The 18,829-nt window shown below is 33.3% G+C and overlaps 1 protein-coding gene across 1 annotated transcript; it reads left to right on the top strand.

Moving 5' to 3' along the window:
- The first annotated feature begins 4,260 nt into the window (after positions 1-4,260).
- Positions 4,261-18,255, top strand: LOC110027491 (GTP-binding protein At2g22870). The gene is made up of 4 exons (XM_020728947.1): positions 4,261-4,789; positions 4,897-4,966; positions 17,327-17,489; positions 17,911-18,255. Exons 1-4 carry the CDS (start codon positions 4,273-4,275, stop codon positions 18,127-18,129), a joined length of 969 nt encoding a protein of 322 aa, XP_020584606.1. The 5' UTR covers positions 4,261-4,272; the 3' UTR covers positions 18,130-18,255.
- The last annotated feature ends 574 nt before the right edge of the window (positions 18,256-18,829 follow it).

Raw genomic sequence — 18,829 nt, 5'->3', positions numbered from 1 at the left:
ATATATATATATATATGAGAATTTAGTTTTTTGCTGTTGCTACTATCTCAATTTTCATATTAGATCGATAATTACATTTCACTTTTCTTCTCTTCAAACATGAAAATGATTGCATGCAGAGAGTTTAGAAGCAATGTTTGTTCTTTTGAAAATATATCCATGAGAATCTAGTTTTATGCTATTACAAATAGCTTAGTTTTCATGTTGGATTATTAATTGCATTTTCCTTTTCCTCTATTACAATATCAAAAATCAATTTATGTATAGAAATTATGTGTAATGGTAGGTCTTTTGAATATATGCTCTAGTAAAATTTTTTTGAACTATTGAAAATATATCATTTTGCATGTTATTATAAATAATTGAAATACTTTTTCCTCTTCTTCTAACTTGGAAAGGATAGTATGAAGAATATTTAGGAGCCGTGCTAGCTTTTTTGAAAGTATATCCATGAGAATTTGGTTTTGTGCTATTGGAAAATACTATAAGGACAAAAATATAGGAACAATGTAAATCTCATTGTTTAATTGTTAAATCAAGGTAAAAATCTCTTGAGCATATGCAAATATCAAAGTGCTTGGATGTTAGTTTGATGCAAATGGGTGTTATGATGTTGGATTCAAGTTTTTTTGTTGTGGAACATTTCGTACTTGGAATGTATAGTAGAGCAATGATGGGAAATAAAATCAAAGGGTTCAACCTATCACTAATTGTGACAAATACTACTTAGTCTTACACCCTATATGATAAAATTTGTGATAACAGACAAAGCCTTATTTAATTTATTGATCTCACCGAGCTCTAAGCAAGCTTTTAGGCTACTGTTACTGATCTAACATTTACATTGAGATATTTGCATCAGTTCAAAATAATTTTTCCTTGAAATATATTCAAAGAGCTAGAACTGCTCCTAAACTCTCTCCATATAATCCTTTTTCAAGTTAAAGAGGAGGAAAAACAAATGAAATTGTTGATATAACATGAAAACTGAGATATTTGCAAAAGCAGAAAACCAAATTCTCACGAATATATTTTCAACATAACTCCAAAATTCTCTACATATATTCATTTTCATGTTTGAAGAGAATGAAAGGCAAATGCAATTACCGATCTAATCTTTATGTGTACATTATTGGGGAATGAATAATATGTATTTATTCTATGTTATTCTAATGGTGTTTTGTTTGTACCCATTTATACGGTGTTGGTGATTTAGTGCTTGGCTCTCAAATTTGTTAGGCTACAAGTGGGCTTTACATTGACCCTATTTTTGGAATGTGTGGTTGTGAAGCATGTCATTTTTAAAATGCTAAGTAGTGCAATGATGGAAAAAAAATAAAAGGCTTAGCTGATAACTAATTACTACTATTTGCAATAGATATCACATGTTATAGATATTGCGTAGTCTTAAAGCTAAAATGGTACAATTGGTGATTTTGGATAGAAATTTCTTTGAAAACTTGATCTCCCGGAGCTTTACTTCAAATATCTTGTTTTTTCATTGAATTTTAATTTAGTTCTTATATTTTTGTTTTTAATTAATTATTTGTCCAAATGTTTTAATTGTATTAGAGATCGGATGGGTAAATAAAAAGAATATGGGCTACCTACTATTTGTGATGAAGAGACTATGATCATATTTTGTGATCAGTGTTCGAGAAAGATGGAGATTGGGAATAGGCTGACCAACGGACTTCAAAAAGAAGGGTTGGCAAAACATCACCAAAAATTTTTGATGATACAAATGGTAGATTGTATTACAAAACTCAAGTGAAAATTAACTGAAAAATAATTGAAAATTATGGAAAGAGCTAAAGAGATGAGCTACCGGATTAGGTTGGGATCCTGTTAAAAAAATGATTGATTCGTCAGAGAAGTGGCGGCGGGAAAAAAATTTAGAAAACACATAATTTCTTATTGGACTACAACGTCATTGAAATGTATTATTTTTTAAATAGATTTTCATCAGTTGTAGGTATTACCTAATGCAAAGAAATTTAGGCTTATTGACATTGACCTAAAACTCGGAGACAAGCTTGATACTAGATTCCTCAGTGTTGTGGCCACATGCATCAATGTCTAGGCCTGAATAGAGGGCCTCACATAGAATTTGGATGAACCCAAATGTGCTCATTCAGGTGACACTCTAACTATTACACCAAAAGGTGTCTCAATGCTTAAGATTTTAACTTCATTCTACATAAGAAATTTCACAAACACCACCTAGTGCCACAAATAATATGGAAAGGTATACTTGATCTAATCAAGTAAGAAAGACTAAGGAAGACACCTAGAACTAGGATGATACATTAACTCATTCATAATATAATGGAACCAAAAATAACATCGAAACTAAATACTTAACAATATGATAAATAGAAATTTGTTCTTGATGCACTCAAGTAAAGAAGCCTAAAGTAATGGTGGAAGTGTGATTTGTCAAATGATCGACGTGCACTATAGTTGTCTGCTTATTGGTCGGGTAAATTATATAACCTAATGTCATATGTATTGAAAAAAATTGGGGTTGACCTATAAAGTATAAGTCATAAAATTTTGGAAGTTTATATTATTTACATCATATTGTTACATCAAGTCATTATATGTAAATTTTTTGTACCTAATAATTTCAATGACATTGTCACTAGGCGCTACAAAAGGGTGTGAAGGACCAGCAACATTCGAATGACCAACGATGTCATAAGCGTCTACAGGCAATGACTCAACCTCAACATAAATAACTATTATGTGTTTTATAGCTTATTACAACATAAACCACAACATTCATCATCATCAACATGAGTTACAGTAAAATCGCCACCAGTAGCTGACAAACTATATTAATGTTATATCTTGAATTATTATTATGCAGTGAACGAAGTATTTTTCTCTTTAATTCATTTAGTGTTATCTACTGTGAGACTTGTACAGGACGGCTACATTCACCAACATAGGTGAGGGTGAAGTCTTCCGCGACTCGCAACTTGCCATCAAAACATATTAACAATAGTGACATGTTCATACTCATACTTTAAAATTTAGTCTGATCCTGCAGTTGATTTTATCTAAACGTAAGAGCTAAATTTAGCAAGGAAATCAGAAACATGTGCGTTATAAATGTTAATTGTTCTGGTATATGCATTGAAAAAAAAAAGTATTCGTAGCTATAACTTCCTTGTGAGGAAGGAGGAACCAAGACCGCTTACGTCTCAAGCTCTCCTTGGGCAGTTTAGGTCGTTTTGACAAAGTTTATTATAGCTTCAAAAGCACTATGTTTCATATACATATATTCCTAAAGACTTTTCTTCTTTGTCTTCTGCTAATAAAAAGTAATGAGTTCCAGCTTGATTCAGATTTAATTTGTGTTTGAGTGCAATATATAGTACTAATTGTTCATGTATTTGCAATATAAATTACTACTTATCCGGTATATGCAATGAAAAAAATGCATTCATTGCTATAAGAACTTTTAGGTGAGGAGGCGTGTACAAAGATCGCTGCGTCCCAAGCTCTCCTTAGACATTATATGTTTTTTTAATAAAATTATTTATAGCTTCAAAAACAATAGTTTCATATACATAAATCCATAACCTAATGATCATTCATTTAAAAAAACTTAATATAAAATTAAATTACTCGTACCTTGCTAACAATGAAGTGCAAGATAAGATTCTAATGACACGAGCAACTTTTCAGTATGACACAAATAATTTAAAATATTTCCCGGCATTATTTCAGCATGTCACAAATAATTCTCAAAAAATTACGGTCAGCAGTTCAATATAGAAGAAATAATTGAAAAATTAAAGAAAATAACAAATATAAAATTGTTATAAACTGTCTAAGACTGTTGTTACACAAGACAATCGAGGTACTATATCAACCTTCTTCAGATCAGTAGCTCTGCGTCGTCAAGTTCCAAGCTATATACAGTCTCATACAATATTAACAAATTGATTAATATTTAATTGAACATAATTAAAATTATTAAAGAATAATATTAATATAATTAATATTATAATTGCATGAAAAGAAAAAATAACATGATAGAAAATATAAAAGGAAATTAGGAAGAGTGGAGTTTATTAACCAATTGCAAATAATTTAAATGTGGAGTTATGATGCATATTTTATTATTATAAATATAATTTAATTTAAATTAAAAATTTAATAATATTTATTTAAATAAATAAAGAATAAAGTAATTTATTAACTAATTACAAATATCTCCTACAAAACATAGACAAAAGGCAGCGAAAAATAGGAAATAGCATGGCGCTCCACTATCAACAGCGCATCCTCACTCGCTTCCTGTCCATTTCCTTCCGCTCGCCTTCCTTCCGATTCCATCGCTCCTCTCCCTCTCGCTTCTTCTCCATTTCTTCCTCTTCCGCCGCCGACGCAGCAGTTGCGACCGAATTCCACCTTCCCGCTCTCCCCAAACAACTTCAGCTCGACACGCCTCTCAGCCCGCTGATCCCCGACAGATCTCTGAACGATATCCCGCTCGATAAGCTCTTCGTGCCGCCGGAGGTCGAGCTACCAGCAGCGGCGAACTCGGTGGCGAGGGGCCGGATTCTCAAGTGTTCCAACATCGTGTTGGGATCATACTCGTTGGATCCTCAGGTGAGCACGGCGGAGTTCGTGAAGAGCAGCACTTGCACCGAGGATTGCCCCGCCGACTCCCTCCCAGACTTCGCTCTCGTCGGTCGCTCAAACGTTGGGAAGTCCTCCCTTCTCAATTCACTCGTCCGCCGCAAGCGTCTGGCCCTCATCTCCAAGAAGCCCGGTGGGTTTGCCTGTCCCTCGAATCTCCCTCTACCATGCCTCCCGATCACGGATTTTCTTGCCTGCTGGAATTGTTCCTGAAACATTGATTTCTTTGTTCATCTGCAGGTAAAACACAATGCATCAATCATTTCCTGATAAACGATAGCTGGTATCTCGTGGATCTACCTGGATATGGGTACTGTTCAAAATCCATAACAGAAATCCTTATTTACAGAGTGTTAGAAGCATAAATGGTTTATTCCTAGTGATTTACTTTCCCATTCCGCGGTCACACTTTCACATTTTCTCTAAGACTAGGGTATTGTCTCCAAATAACGCCGAAATAATTCCGCGGTATTGACTCCAAATAATGCCGAAATAACTCTGCAATAACACCCCATTAACCTTCGCAGAGGTTATTGAAAAGTTATTGGAAGGAGATTCCGTACGGAGAGCTGCGTGCTTTCTCTGTACGTAAATATTTCTCCATTTATAGGGCAAGCTAAAATTTCCCCATGTTCAATTGATTTGGTTATGCCATGCCTTGCTAATGAGTTGTTATTTTTTTCATGTTCAAAAATTTTGAACCACATTATGCCATGCCTCATGCCCATGAGCTAATTAGTATAATTGATTTGTTAAGCCATTTACCATTGAAGAGAATCAAGCTTTACCATGATATTTGTGCTTTTCATACATTGTCACTCTCAATTCTCTTGGCATTGCCTTAGATGAGGAGACCTATGGCTCATAAGGAGGAGACTAATAGTTACTTAAGGTTTATCGAGTCAAAGCAAACACAACCCCTTGAATTAGTGATGATGATCCTATCTTGATCTTTGAACCAATGCCTATTATTACATTACATGGTTCCCTTACTTAAAGCCATATTGATATAGCCAAGCCAAGACCTACAACCTTTTGGGATTGGGGTTCATCTAGTAAAACCGTGGAGATGAAAACATAATTCCTTATGGTGGGGGTGGTGGAGTGGTAAAATATTTTGGGTTAGTAAGTCTTTAGGATGTCTAAAAAGCTGTGAAAGGCTTGATTTAGGATTATGTGTCTATCATATAATATGCAAACCAAAAGTATATATATATTGATTTGAGTTTAGGTTCTTGGCATGGAGATTATATACAACCCCAAGGCTTAAAACCACTTGAAAATTTTTCAAGAATTTGCCTAGCTATTTTGTAAGAAGTCTTAAGATTTGTTGAGGTTTTTTAATATTTTTTTAAGATTTTAGAGTTAAGTCAGGTTATGAGGAACCTAATTTAGACAACAACCTAAAGTAAAATGTTTGGCTTTAGAAATGAAGCTTAGGGCCTAAAAAATTAGAGAGAACTCATGAAAGTGATAGAGAGATATCTCTAAGAGTGTGTTTATTTCGACTGTGACTGTATGAAATCTCAGTTCAAAAGTAGTTTTGAAAAATTTACTGTTTAAAAGGTGATGTTCTGGAAGTAGTTGTTCTGTTTGAAAAGTTCAGTTTTAAAAGTGTTGTGGTTAACTACATGACAGAAATAAATATGATACCTTTCACAGCGATTAAACTTTATTCCGATTTCATAACATATTTATTAATATTCATCTATACATAATATTATTAAAAAATTACATGACATAGATAAACAATTAATATTTTTTAAATTATTATTTCTCTCATATGGATTTTTAAATAGGGCAATTTAACATCTCTCATATTTATTTTTTAATACGATAATAAATAGATTAATATTTTTTAATTCAACACCTCTCATATTAATTGTTTATACAGCAGATCATTGTCCTTATTGATAATGACAGAATTTAAAGCTCTGGGTAATAAAAATGTAAATTCCTATGGAACTAAATCGTACGCCCTCAGCAGAGCACCGAATGTGGGCACTCAAGTGCGGTCAAGGTATTTGAGAAATTGGTCCGCAGTTTGTAACCAAGATGCACGGACGTGTCAATCAAACGCATGGGAGAGGGACAGTTTAAAATCTGGCCTAAAAGCTGAAACAAACATGCCATAAATAAGATTTAGAGTTGATCCCATATTTTCAAAGGATTTTGAAGGGCCAAAAGCCTGTGGAATAAGATTATGTCATGTTTAAAGCATATCTTGGTCGACCACACCAATAGAGACTTGTCTATTATTTTTATGTTAGAAAATTATGAAGATTTATGAAAGATGAAGGGGGTGTGGCACAAAGTTTCCACGAAGAGAAATTAAAAAGAATATCTAAATAAAAAATAAGAATATTACTCACCAAAGCGATTGGTTGAGGAAGACCACTAAGTCTCCTCTTATATGGGATGGTCGTCAAGCTTTCACATTCTTGAAGAAACTCCAAATTTAAGTTTTCAATCAACAACACTCTCATTATTCTAGTAACTAATCAAATATATAGTCTTCTTATGAACCTCTAAAATGAAAAAGAAAGAAATGAAAAGGCAGATGAGAGAGTGTGTGTTGGGGGACGCTGTGCAATTCCTTTGATTTGAATTGAAGAGAGAGATTTCTTCCCTTGTGGCCAACAAAAATTTGCCAAAATTAAATAATTAATTGCATTTGTATGTACGGTTAATTTTTTCTCTATTTATTTAGATTTTGTCCTCATTATTTAAAATTTAAATCTCATTGGTTTTAAATTTAAATTATTTTTTCTACACAAGCTTATAAAAAAAATGCACAATCTTTCAATTAAAAAAAAATACAAAAATTAAAATGCTAAAAATTATATATAAAAAAAATCTAAGTTAAGGTCTTCTTCATACTCCTTCTGATAGGTCAACTATTATTTTTTGCTTAACTCTCTATGATTGGATTCTATGCTGCATCATTTCCTTTGGCTCTTAAAGAATCCTTATTTAAAGGTTGTATACTACTAGTTGAAGTTTAAGTAGTCATCCATTATATTGGGTGCCATCTTTTTCAAGTTAGCTCTGACAAGCCACATAGCATATGTAGATAGCTTGTCCTTTTAACAATAACAACTAGTCTTTATTCTGCTAAGTGGCATCGGCTACATGAATCCTTTTTTCTCCATTGTGTTTTATTGAGTGTGATATTTTCATTTAATTTTAATAAAATAAGATCATTTTTTATACAATATGCCCAAGTCTTTTTAGGTCTTCTTCTGGCTTTCTTAACATAAGTCGAATCTAACACATTTAATGTCCTAACCAAATCATCAAATAATTGACGTTTAATGTGACCAACCCATCTAAGACGATTCTATCTCTAATCTTGTCCGCCGTTGGAGCTATTCCAACTCTATCAAGGATATATTTGTCTCTAAGTGACAAGCCACTCATCCACCTAAACATTCTCATCTCAGCAACACTTAATTTTGTTTTATGCTTCTTTTTTAAAGGCCAACATTCTGTGTTATAGAGCATTGCAAGTCTGACCTCCATGTTATAAAATTTTTCATTCAGTCTAAGAGGTACTTTTCTATTATACTATAGGCCCGTTGCATTCCTCCACTTCAACCAACCAATTTTAATTCTACTAATAACATCCCCTAATAACATCCCCATCTCCCCATCTACATCACCATCACTTTAAACAAGAGACCCGAGATATCTAAAACGTTCAAACCATTTATCTGCCACCAGAGCCACTACTACTAAAATTACATTCCTTGTATTCAGTTTTAGTTCTACTCAAACAAAAGCCTTTAGACTCTGACATTCTGCGCCATAGCTAGTCCTTTCACCTCACTAAAAATCCATGTTCTCCACTGTCATCATCTGGCTTCTCATCTGTCAATATGTTCTCTACTTTAAAGTTGTTGCTTTGAATGTCCACCTGCATTTGATTATTATCTCCATATGTAAAAAGATTAGTTTTTGATTTCTCATGTAGCATATTTTCTAGAAATGTTAATATATCTTCAACATTAAAAACGTGATAATAAGTATATCATTTAGCGGTCCAAGAACATATTTATTGATCTAATTCTCTTAAGAATTTTAAATGGGTCATGTGCCCTTGCATGAAACTTTTTAATTTAATTGGGCTTTTTAGTTTGATTTTGAATTTTCACATAATCATCTTATTTATATTTTCTTGCATGTTTAATTTTGCTCACAAAATTAGCATATTTAATGCTACCTTGTTTGGTTTGTTTCTTAAAAAATTTAGGCGAGCTAATAACATACGAAACAAAGGAAAATACAACAACAACGAGCCTTTATCCCACTAAGTGGAGTTGACTACATAAATCCTTTTCTCCATTTTGTCCTATTGAGTGTCATATTTTCATTTAATTCTAATAAATTAAAATCATTTTTTATACAACAAGCCCAAGACTTTTTAGGTTTACCTCTACCTCTCTTAACATAAGTCAAATTTAAAACATCTACTCTCCTAACTGGGTCATCAGATGGGCGATGTTTAATGTGACCAAATCATCTAAGAGGACTCTCTAGTCTTGTCTGTTATTGGAGCTACACCAACCCTTTCAAGGATATATTCATTTCTCATTTTGTCTCTATGTGTAAAACCACAAAATACAAAACATGAAAATACATATGCATAAATATTAGTTATATGAATAGATACTTTGCGATGAAAGTCATAAATTGTTCAGAAATAAGACAGGAACCTAACAAATATAATATTTATCATGGTATTGTGTAGCCTATACAGTCTCAATATCTCTATGAAAAAGATGCTTGCAATTTGAGATGTATTGTATGTGTTATTGTAAGGTATGAAATTATTTATCTTGAAGAAACTCGTAAATCCAACATTCTCAATTATAGGATCTGACTTAAAAATGAGTAAAATGGAAATTGATCAATATCATGCATGCACTCTCTTACACTTGGTTATCCAATCGTATGCAAATTAGTTTTGGGGTCACTCATATCTCCCAAGCCATTATCAGAATCATCAACAACCTTTTCATTATGACGATTGTTCAAATGATGATTTTCCTTTAAAAAGAATATTTCGGCTTTGCAGTGATTATATGCCCTTTTGATGAAATTTTAAGCAAGTGATATTTTTTTTATTCTTAAAAATGGATTTATTGAAGGTTTAGGTCTAATTGTAGAGCTTTGGGTAGATCGAATAGTGGATTTTGTTGTAGTCTTTACAACTAAATACTCAAAGATATTCAGTGACGAGCATATTCATTTGCCTAAGATTCATTAAGTACCTATGAAGCTCTTTATCATGTTGATTAAGACAGTATTAGGACCTCAACCTTGCCTTCGTTTCTATCCAGGTAAGAATTTATCTCCCTAACCTCTCTTTCCTTTGCCAAAATCTTATACCAAAAAATTTTTGCATGACACACAAGCTTCGACTTGACAAAATCCATTTTCTGGTAATCATTTATTTGATAACAATCAAAGAAATCATTCATTTAGGCAAGTCATTCGAAGAATTTATTGGGATCATAGACCCTATCAAGAGTGAGGGCTTCCTTGACTTTCCTATCAGATCACCAAAGTCATCACCATTCTTATTCCCTTGGTTGTGTCTAGTATGGTTGTTTTCCTCTACATGAAAATTCCTAGGAGTTTCTTAGATTAGAGCTACAAGTGGTGTTTGCAACCTAAGGTTTAGTTCGTTAAGCTAGCCCATTATAGCTTCAATGGATTGTTGGACTTACCATAATCTACCATTATGGTTCTTTTCCCTAATAATTTGGCCTTCAATGATTATTTTGCTAATTTATCAAATTGTTCCATATTAGCTCATTTAGGTGGTATATTGTGTTAGTTAATTGTGCACAAATGATGTAGTTGTGCAAACAATTAATTAAACTGTTTTGAGTGTAGGGGTGAGCGCTAACTGTCTTGAGATTATTAAATATGTGATTATAGAAGCATATAAATGTTGGCTAATATAAATTTATATGAAAAAGGTTCAACAAGATAACTCAAACAAGCTGAACTAGTTAAATCTAACTAGATTATGCGAAAGATATAATCGAGGATCTTATATTTTGATCAATACCAAAGATGAAAATCTTAATAGTATTTTGTGGAACTCACTTTATCATTGAATTTGCTGTCAAGCAAGTGATTTATATTGCACAGGTTAAAGTAAAAAACTAAGTCAATTATGTGAAGCCAACTAATTAGAAGAATGTCACTATTCATTGAATTTCCATGAAATAGAATATGCTTATTAAATAATATTAAAATACACTACATAACAGAGAAAATAACTTGAGAAAGAATTTAACTAATTGCAAATGAAGAGAAGTTTTCGTTTGCATGTGTTCCTATATTCTCTCCCTTTTCATCAATCTTATGCCCTAAATGTAATTTTGTTCTCGGTTTTGCCTTGAGTTATAGGATAGTTTCAATTAGGAAGTTTTAAAGGATGTAAAGGAAGGTGTGAGAGGCTAGAATTAAAATTTTGTGGGGCGTTTCTTGGAGAAAACCTAAGTTATGAGTTAGTCATATAATGTACAACTCAAAAACAAAAAAAAATATTGATATGAGTTTAAGTCATTAGTGTGGACAATATATATAACTCCATGACTTGAAATCACTTGAAAACTTTAGAGGGGTGTATCTAGTTATTTTTCAGAAAGTTTTAAAATTTTTAAAGCATTTTTAATATTTTTCAAATTTTTTGAATCAGACTAGCTTCTGTAGGAACTTTATATAGACAGTGCCCAAATTTAAATATTTTATTTTACAAAAAAGACTTAGTCCTAGAAAAATTAAGGAAAACTCATAGAAGCTGTAGAGGGAAATCTAGAGTTGATATTAATTTTCAAAGAGTTTTGACGAGATAAAAGCTTTGTAGAACAAGGCTACGTTTTATTTAGGACTTGTCTTGGCTGACATATTAATGGACATTTGGCTATAATTTTGTGAAAGAAAATTTTGAAAAGATTAAGGGGTTATAGTACAAGATTCCCACGAAGAGAAATTATAAAAATGATTTCAAATAAAAAGATAAAGTTATCACTTACCAAAGTGTTTGGTTGAATACTAAGTTTCATCTTGCATGGCATGGCTGCCAAGCCTCCACACTCTTAGAGAAACTTTAAACTTTATTTTTTAATTAATAATAATCTCATTAGTTCAACAGTTAATCAATTATATAGTCTCCTTATAAACCCTAATATAAAGAAGGAAGAAAATAGAGAAAGGATGAGAAAGTGGGTGGCTTCCTTGGTTTAAATTGAGGTTGGAGATTCTTATCCCTCTCTTCTTTGTTCTCATGATTTAAGAATTTAATTCATCGGATTTAAATTTTAATTTATTTTCTTCGCACAAAATCATGAAATTTAAACACACACGAAGCCTTTCAATAAATAATTACTCAAATTTAAATGCACAAAATTTAAATAAAAAACCTTAGGTATTATCATCTTCATGATCCTACTAAAGAACTATTATTTTATTGCTTAGGCTTCTGGTGATAGAAAATGCCCTTATTATGAATTGGTAAAATATGTATCCGAGGGTTAGAATGGAAAAGGGATAGATATGATGTCACACCAAAAATAAAGTTATTTAAAATAATTTGTAAAGTATATGTTTTCCTAGCAACACTAAATAAGAATAAACGAAAAATTATCTTTCATAATGATTGTCCCAAATATTTGAGGTATCAATAATGATGATCAGAATAGTTTATTAGTAGTTCATGCCTATGGAGAGAGCATTCTTTTGTGATAATTCATTTTACCCAAAAAGCTTTAATTTTTTATTCTCTTTTCTCATTTATATTTATGCAATGCTATTTTATTCAATCTTATTTATTTTTCATAAGCTTATACATAATAATATACAATTTCTCAAGTTATAGTTGCTACCTCGATGCTATCATGTATTCTTAAAAGATAAATTTGATGATTTGGTTCTTTTGATTTTTAACATTTAATATGTTAATTGGTTCTTAGATGTTTTCATCATGATTACTTCATATCATATCGGCATAAAAAGAATGCGCCACAAATATGAGAAATTGTTTTGTTCAGCTTTGTGCTTTTTAGAGATCTATAATAAATTATGGTTTAATAATTAAATAATTGTAATAGATATTTGAGTTTAGTTCGACTCATAAAGTAGTTATGTTCGATTTGGAGATATTAGCAACAACAACAACAAGCTTTTATCCCACTAAGTGAGGTCGGCTATGTGAATGCCTTTTCTCCCTTGTGTCCTATTGAGTGTCATATTTTCATTTAATTTAAAAAAATTAAGATAATTTTTCATACAATATGCGCAATTCTTTTTAGGTCTACATCTAGCTTTCTTAACATAAGACGAATCTAAACATCTATTCTCCTAATTGGATTATCAGATAGTCGGCGTTTAATGTGACCAAACCATCTAAGCCGGCTCTCTCTAATCCTGCCTGCCACTGGAGCTATGTCAACATTTTCACGGATACATTTATTTCACATTTTCTCTTAGTGTCAAGCCACTTATCCACCTAAGCATTCTCATCTCAGCAACACTTAACTTAGTTTTATGATTCTCTTTTAAAGACCAACATTTTTTTGCGTCATAAAGCATTGCAAGTCTCACCACCATCTTATAAAATTTTCCTTTAAACCTAAGCAGTACCTTTCTATCACACAATAGGTCTGATGCATCTTCCTCTTCAACCAACCGACTTGAATTCTACTAATAACATCCCCATGTATATCACCATCCCTTTGAACAATAGACCCGAGATATCAAAAACGTTCACACTTTTAATGATTTGATCACCCATATTCACAACTCTGTCACTAGCTCTTTTACTGCGAAAATTACTTTCCACTATTTAGAGATATTAGTGTATTAATAAAAAAAAGAATTTAGCCTTTCTTAATCTGAATTGGAAGTCATTAATCTATTGCATAACAATGGGATTGCATCAATAGTACTTTCACAAAATCTTTGCCTTTTCTTCTCCGTCTCTTTCGTCATCTCGCCAAAAAAGATTTGATACCCTCTTCTCGTCTTCATTCCAATCTCTTGCTAAAATGTCATCGTAAGCACAGAACCATTACTTTCACTATATCTCCACCCACCATCTAAGTCTCAATAGATCTTTTATTGCATCATGCAAATCCACGCATGCACATCTCGCCATTCTCAACCCCGCTTAACTCATTCAGATCTCGCCATACCCAACATTCTTATTGCTAGATCTTTCATTCGACATCTCTACGCCAAATCAAACATTCACATAGCTCAGATATCACAACCCACTGCTCTCGCAAAACTCTTTTTGTCATCTCACCACCTCCGATCCTCAACAAATCTACGCTCACCTAGCCTCCAAGCCATAGTTTATCCATTCTTGCTTTTCAAGCCCAAATTCGGCTGTCAATTTCTAGTTTCCAGCCACATTTGTTTGACATTGAGGGAAAGGTCGTTTTGAAAGTATGGGTTGCGGTAGGTGTTTATGATAGATTATGGGGTAATAGTTAAATAATTATGATAGTTGAGTTGAGTTTGGGTAATAAGAGAATATGTGCTCATTGAGTCTTTGGATATCCTAATTTTCTTATAAATAGTCTCTTTTTGAAGATGTTAGGGCATGAATAAAAGAAGTTGAGCCTCTCCCAATTTGAGTTTAATTTCTTTCTCTTATCGGCCCAATTTTTTAAGTCGCCAACGAACTAAAATCATGGTTTATGCTTCACCCATTAGTATTGATACGTTCTAAAAAATTATCTTATTCAAGCATGAATTTCGATGAACATTGAGACCGAGAGCTCCAAATATTACATATACTCTCAATTGACCTGTCTTAATAAGATAAGTCATCTAATATTAAACATGGTTCAATCTGAGTCCAAATGAACCTAGATCATGCACTTAAAGCATAGTAAGAAGATTTGAGATATATTTTGGGAGACCAAATGATCTCCAAATTTAACAAGTTTACAGTTAAATTAAGGGTCTCGACAAGACGAATATAACGAGCTCAATATCACTTAATTTTAAGATCATTAAGACATTTAAATAATAAAATATCATCCGATCAAATGAATCATTCTAGGTTGTTCGATGGAGTGATTCAAATTCATAAATTATTTATGTGGGATGCTACTTACAAAATTTATAAATTGACCCTTACTCGAGGGGTTAGACCTGTAGGAGAAAGCTGAAGGAGCTCCAAGCTCTTGAGGGTTCTCAAGCTCCACCACCATCAACCAACACTATCACCACCGTCGAACCACTGTTGTCGGGTCACCACCGTCACCATCGTCGGGCATTCGATGTTAGGTCACCACCATCAGACCACTTGTGGCCACCACCAAAACTACCACTGCATGCCTAATCACAACCGACATCACCACCAGGCCACCATCCCATCGCACCTGAATCGCCACTGTCTGCTCGCCGCCTCCGCTTGACTACCACTGCCAAGCCGCCACCGTCACTGCTTGGACCACCATCATCACCTCCGAACCACCACTGTCTGCTCGCAAACACCGCTAGACTACCACGACCAAGCCACCACAATCACTGCTTGGACCATCATCGTCGGTTCATTGCCACTGTCAGAACTTCGCTGCCCAATAACTATCATCCCCACCGTTGGACCATCGTCGTCGGGTCATTTTTATCGTTAGACTACTTCTACCTAGTCACCACGATCGCCACAATCAAAACACGACTATTTGGCTGCCGCACAGTCGAACATCATTTTTATTCTGCCACCGTCGTCGCCACCGGACCAATGTTGTTCGGTTGTCGTTTGGCCACCACCGTTTTACCACTTGACCACCATCATCTGACCAAAGCCACAACAGGACCACCATTGCTCGACCACCACTATCGCCCCAGCATAACCACCACCATCTAGCCGCCAACACCACCAGAATACTGTTTTCTGGCCACCGCCGTCACTGTTGTCAAACTACCATTGTCAGTTCACCGCCCTGGCTAGAACTCCGCAGCCAGACCACGATCGCCGCCCCCGCCGAACCACAGTCATCTTACTACTGCTACCGACGATGCCGACATCAAATTTTCTGGTACACAGCCTCTATTATCGATCATCCTTCACCAAATTCAAGTTGTCGCCACTTCTGCAATGTATTATGCCACTCTCCTGGCGGAATTCACGTCAATAACCCTCATTTATGTAACATTATTTTCGGGTATTCTAGGATCGGTAAAGTCTTATAACTTATATCGACATAGTGGAATCATTTCAACTGAGCTAAACCCCATGATTTTTATCCTTTGGGATTTTTCACGTAAAAAATTTCCGGTATCCCTTCTATCAAATTCTTCTTTTATCTATGTATGTATTTGATCTTTGTGCAAGATTAGGACGTTATATATCACTAAACTGTCACAAATTTACCTGCACACAACAAGTGTGTTCGCATCAATGCTTTTTTCCCTAAGTGTTGGATTGTGTTAAATATTATAATTTATCTTAACATATTCATTGATGTAAAATGGTTGGGGTTAATTTGACTGCTGTATAAGCAGAGCATTTGAACGTAGGAATTGTGGTTTTCCTTTCAACTGCTAATTTAGTATTTTTGACTTTGTAGGTAATCAAGCCAAGTCATTGGTTTTAAATATCATGTCCTTAACAGAGATTGGTTGAGAAAACCTTTTATTTTTTAAGCTTTTTGCTCATCGATGTTTTTTTAATGATACATGTAATTCATGAAATTTGAGACTGCTATTTAACTTGAACTTTTAAACCCATATATTGAATTCAAGAGATTGTTTTAGATATAATTTGAGTCAAGAGACTAAATTTGGCACATTCAATTGTTAGACTATAAAGGCTCTCCATAAATTATCCAGGGGAATATATATAACCTCTTCTTTTTATCATTTCTAATGTTATTCTTTCTACATTTTTCATAGATCCATATCATCATTGTCAATTATTTACCCTCAACTTGTCTATCAACCTCTTCTTTATTGTTTAACACTCATCCATATAATATAATTTCATTTTAATTTTATGAAATTTATCTTTAGATTTTCTTTTAATTTCTTAGATATCATTCTTTAAAAACTCAGCTTTTTTATATAACATTTCATCTCCATCCTTCCTAGCTTTATCAGTTTAGAATTCTCTTTTCTTTTCTACTTTCAACTTCGCTGTCAAGCTCTTCTTTTTTGCTTAGTGCTCATTCATATAAAATAATTTTGTTGCAAACTTTAAAGTTTATCTTTATTTCTATTTAATATTCTCTTATTGCATAGTATTCTAAAGATTGCTAAAACCTACCACCTTCAGGAATCACTTCGTCTTATAGTAAGATATATTGATAATTTTCATTTTCATGCCGACCGAAGCTTTATACATTAACTTAATCTTTCTTTTACTATGCTACTTTATCTTTCTAAGTTTTTCTGCATTATTCCAAATCAATCATACCCTCATGAACATCTATAGCAAATTTTTTAATTCTTGAAACTTGCTCACATTAGAGTATCTCTAATTTTGACCCATTTAGACATTTTGATTTATTGTTTTTTTGGTTGCCATCAAGCTAATCCAAGTGACTAATTTTTTGTGACGCCTATTTTATAATTTATTTACATTTTACTACATAAACATGTTCATTTGTTGCAACTTCAAATTGCAATATGGATCATGCAGATATGCATCAGCACCCCAGAAACTTAGAACTGATTGGGATGGGTTCACCAAAGATTATTTTTTGAAGAGGGAGACATTGGTGTCTGTATTTCTTCTTATAGATGCCAGTATTCCTCCAAAGAAAATTGATCTTGAATATGCCAGTTGGCTCAGTCAGAATCAGGTATGCATTTTGGTTTGTTCCATTTCATAATCTTTTTTTTTTCATTTATGACATTTTGGTAAGGATGAACTCTTAATGCGAATTGGAGACTTCCTAAATTTGCAAATATAAAATAGGAAGATATACATTCTTAGTTCTAACATCTAAACTCCAATTTTTACACATACAATCTTGCCTATGCATGAGAAGGCAAAGTAGTGGTACATTTTTATGTGATATGAAAGAACTAAGGGATATAAATGTAAAAAGTGAAGTTTAGGTGTTTGATATGTAAATACATAATCATTTAGTGGTGGTATGTGTGTAATGGCCCCTACAACATAATGTCATGTTCTTGTAAGCCCATAAGATAATTGTTGATTGGTTCCATGAACTTTTTGGCTTTATCTCTTGCAAAATTTACATGATGTCTTTGGAGCAGATTCCGATGACTCTCATTTTCACAAAGTGTGACAAACGCAAGAAGAAGAAAAATGGTGGGAAGATGGCAGAGGAGAATGCTGGAGCTTTTCTCAGCTTAATCGCCGAATACTTCGAGGCTGCGCCAGCTTGGATTATGGCGAGCAGTGTGACGAATATGGGTCGAGACGAGATCCTTCTTCACATTGCCCAGCTCAGGAATTACTGGCTCAAACACTGAACAACAACCTCTCTGCATTTATTTGTGAGTCTCACCTAATTTTTCAGCAATGTTAATAGATAGGAAGATTTACATACGTACCACTCAATTCCTATGTATTTACATATCTAACTCCTAAACTTCACTTCTTACCTATGCATGAAAGTTGTATTTCACTTTTTAAAAGTTAAAATGATGGTATTTTTTGTATGGTATAATTGTAAAAATTAAAGTGTAGATGTTAGATATGTATATAGATAGGAATTGGGTGGTATGTATAAATGTTCCTAATAAATATTGCGGAGATGCTCATGACTATTTTATATTATCAAAATTAATATCAATTCAGTCGATAGCCTCTTCTTCTCGCCAATCAAGTAAAGCATCTGATATAGAAACATATGGATCATGAAAGATTTGCATACGTACCACTCAAGTTCTAGAGAAATTATTTCATACGGACAACGCATGCGCTGTCCTATCTCGGCTGTCGATCACAGCTTTTTTGTTTCTCTTTTATTTTTAAAAATGAGGTCCAGCAAATTACAGTTTTACTGCAATCGACGGTCGAGATCAGACAGCGCATGCATCTCTGATGGAATAATTTTTCCAAGTTTTATGACTTTTGCAGTCTAAAACCTAAACTTTATTTTTTTTGCATTTATCACCTTATCTATGCATGAAAAGTTGTGTTGTAATTTCCAAAAAGTTAAAAATAAAA

The sequence above is a fragment of the Phalaenopsis equestris genome, unplaced genomic scaffold (genome assembly GCF_001263595.1).
Source record: "Phalaenopsis equestris unplaced genomic scaffold, ASM126359v1 Scaffold000428, whole genome shotgun sequence".
Classification (NCBI taxonomy): domain Eukaryota; kingdom Viridiplantae; phylum Streptophyta; class Magnoliopsida; order Asparagales; family Orchidaceae; genus Phalaenopsis; species Phalaenopsis equestris.
Note: the sequence above shows the minus strand (reverse complement) of the source record. Positions and strands in the feature narration are given on the sequence as shown.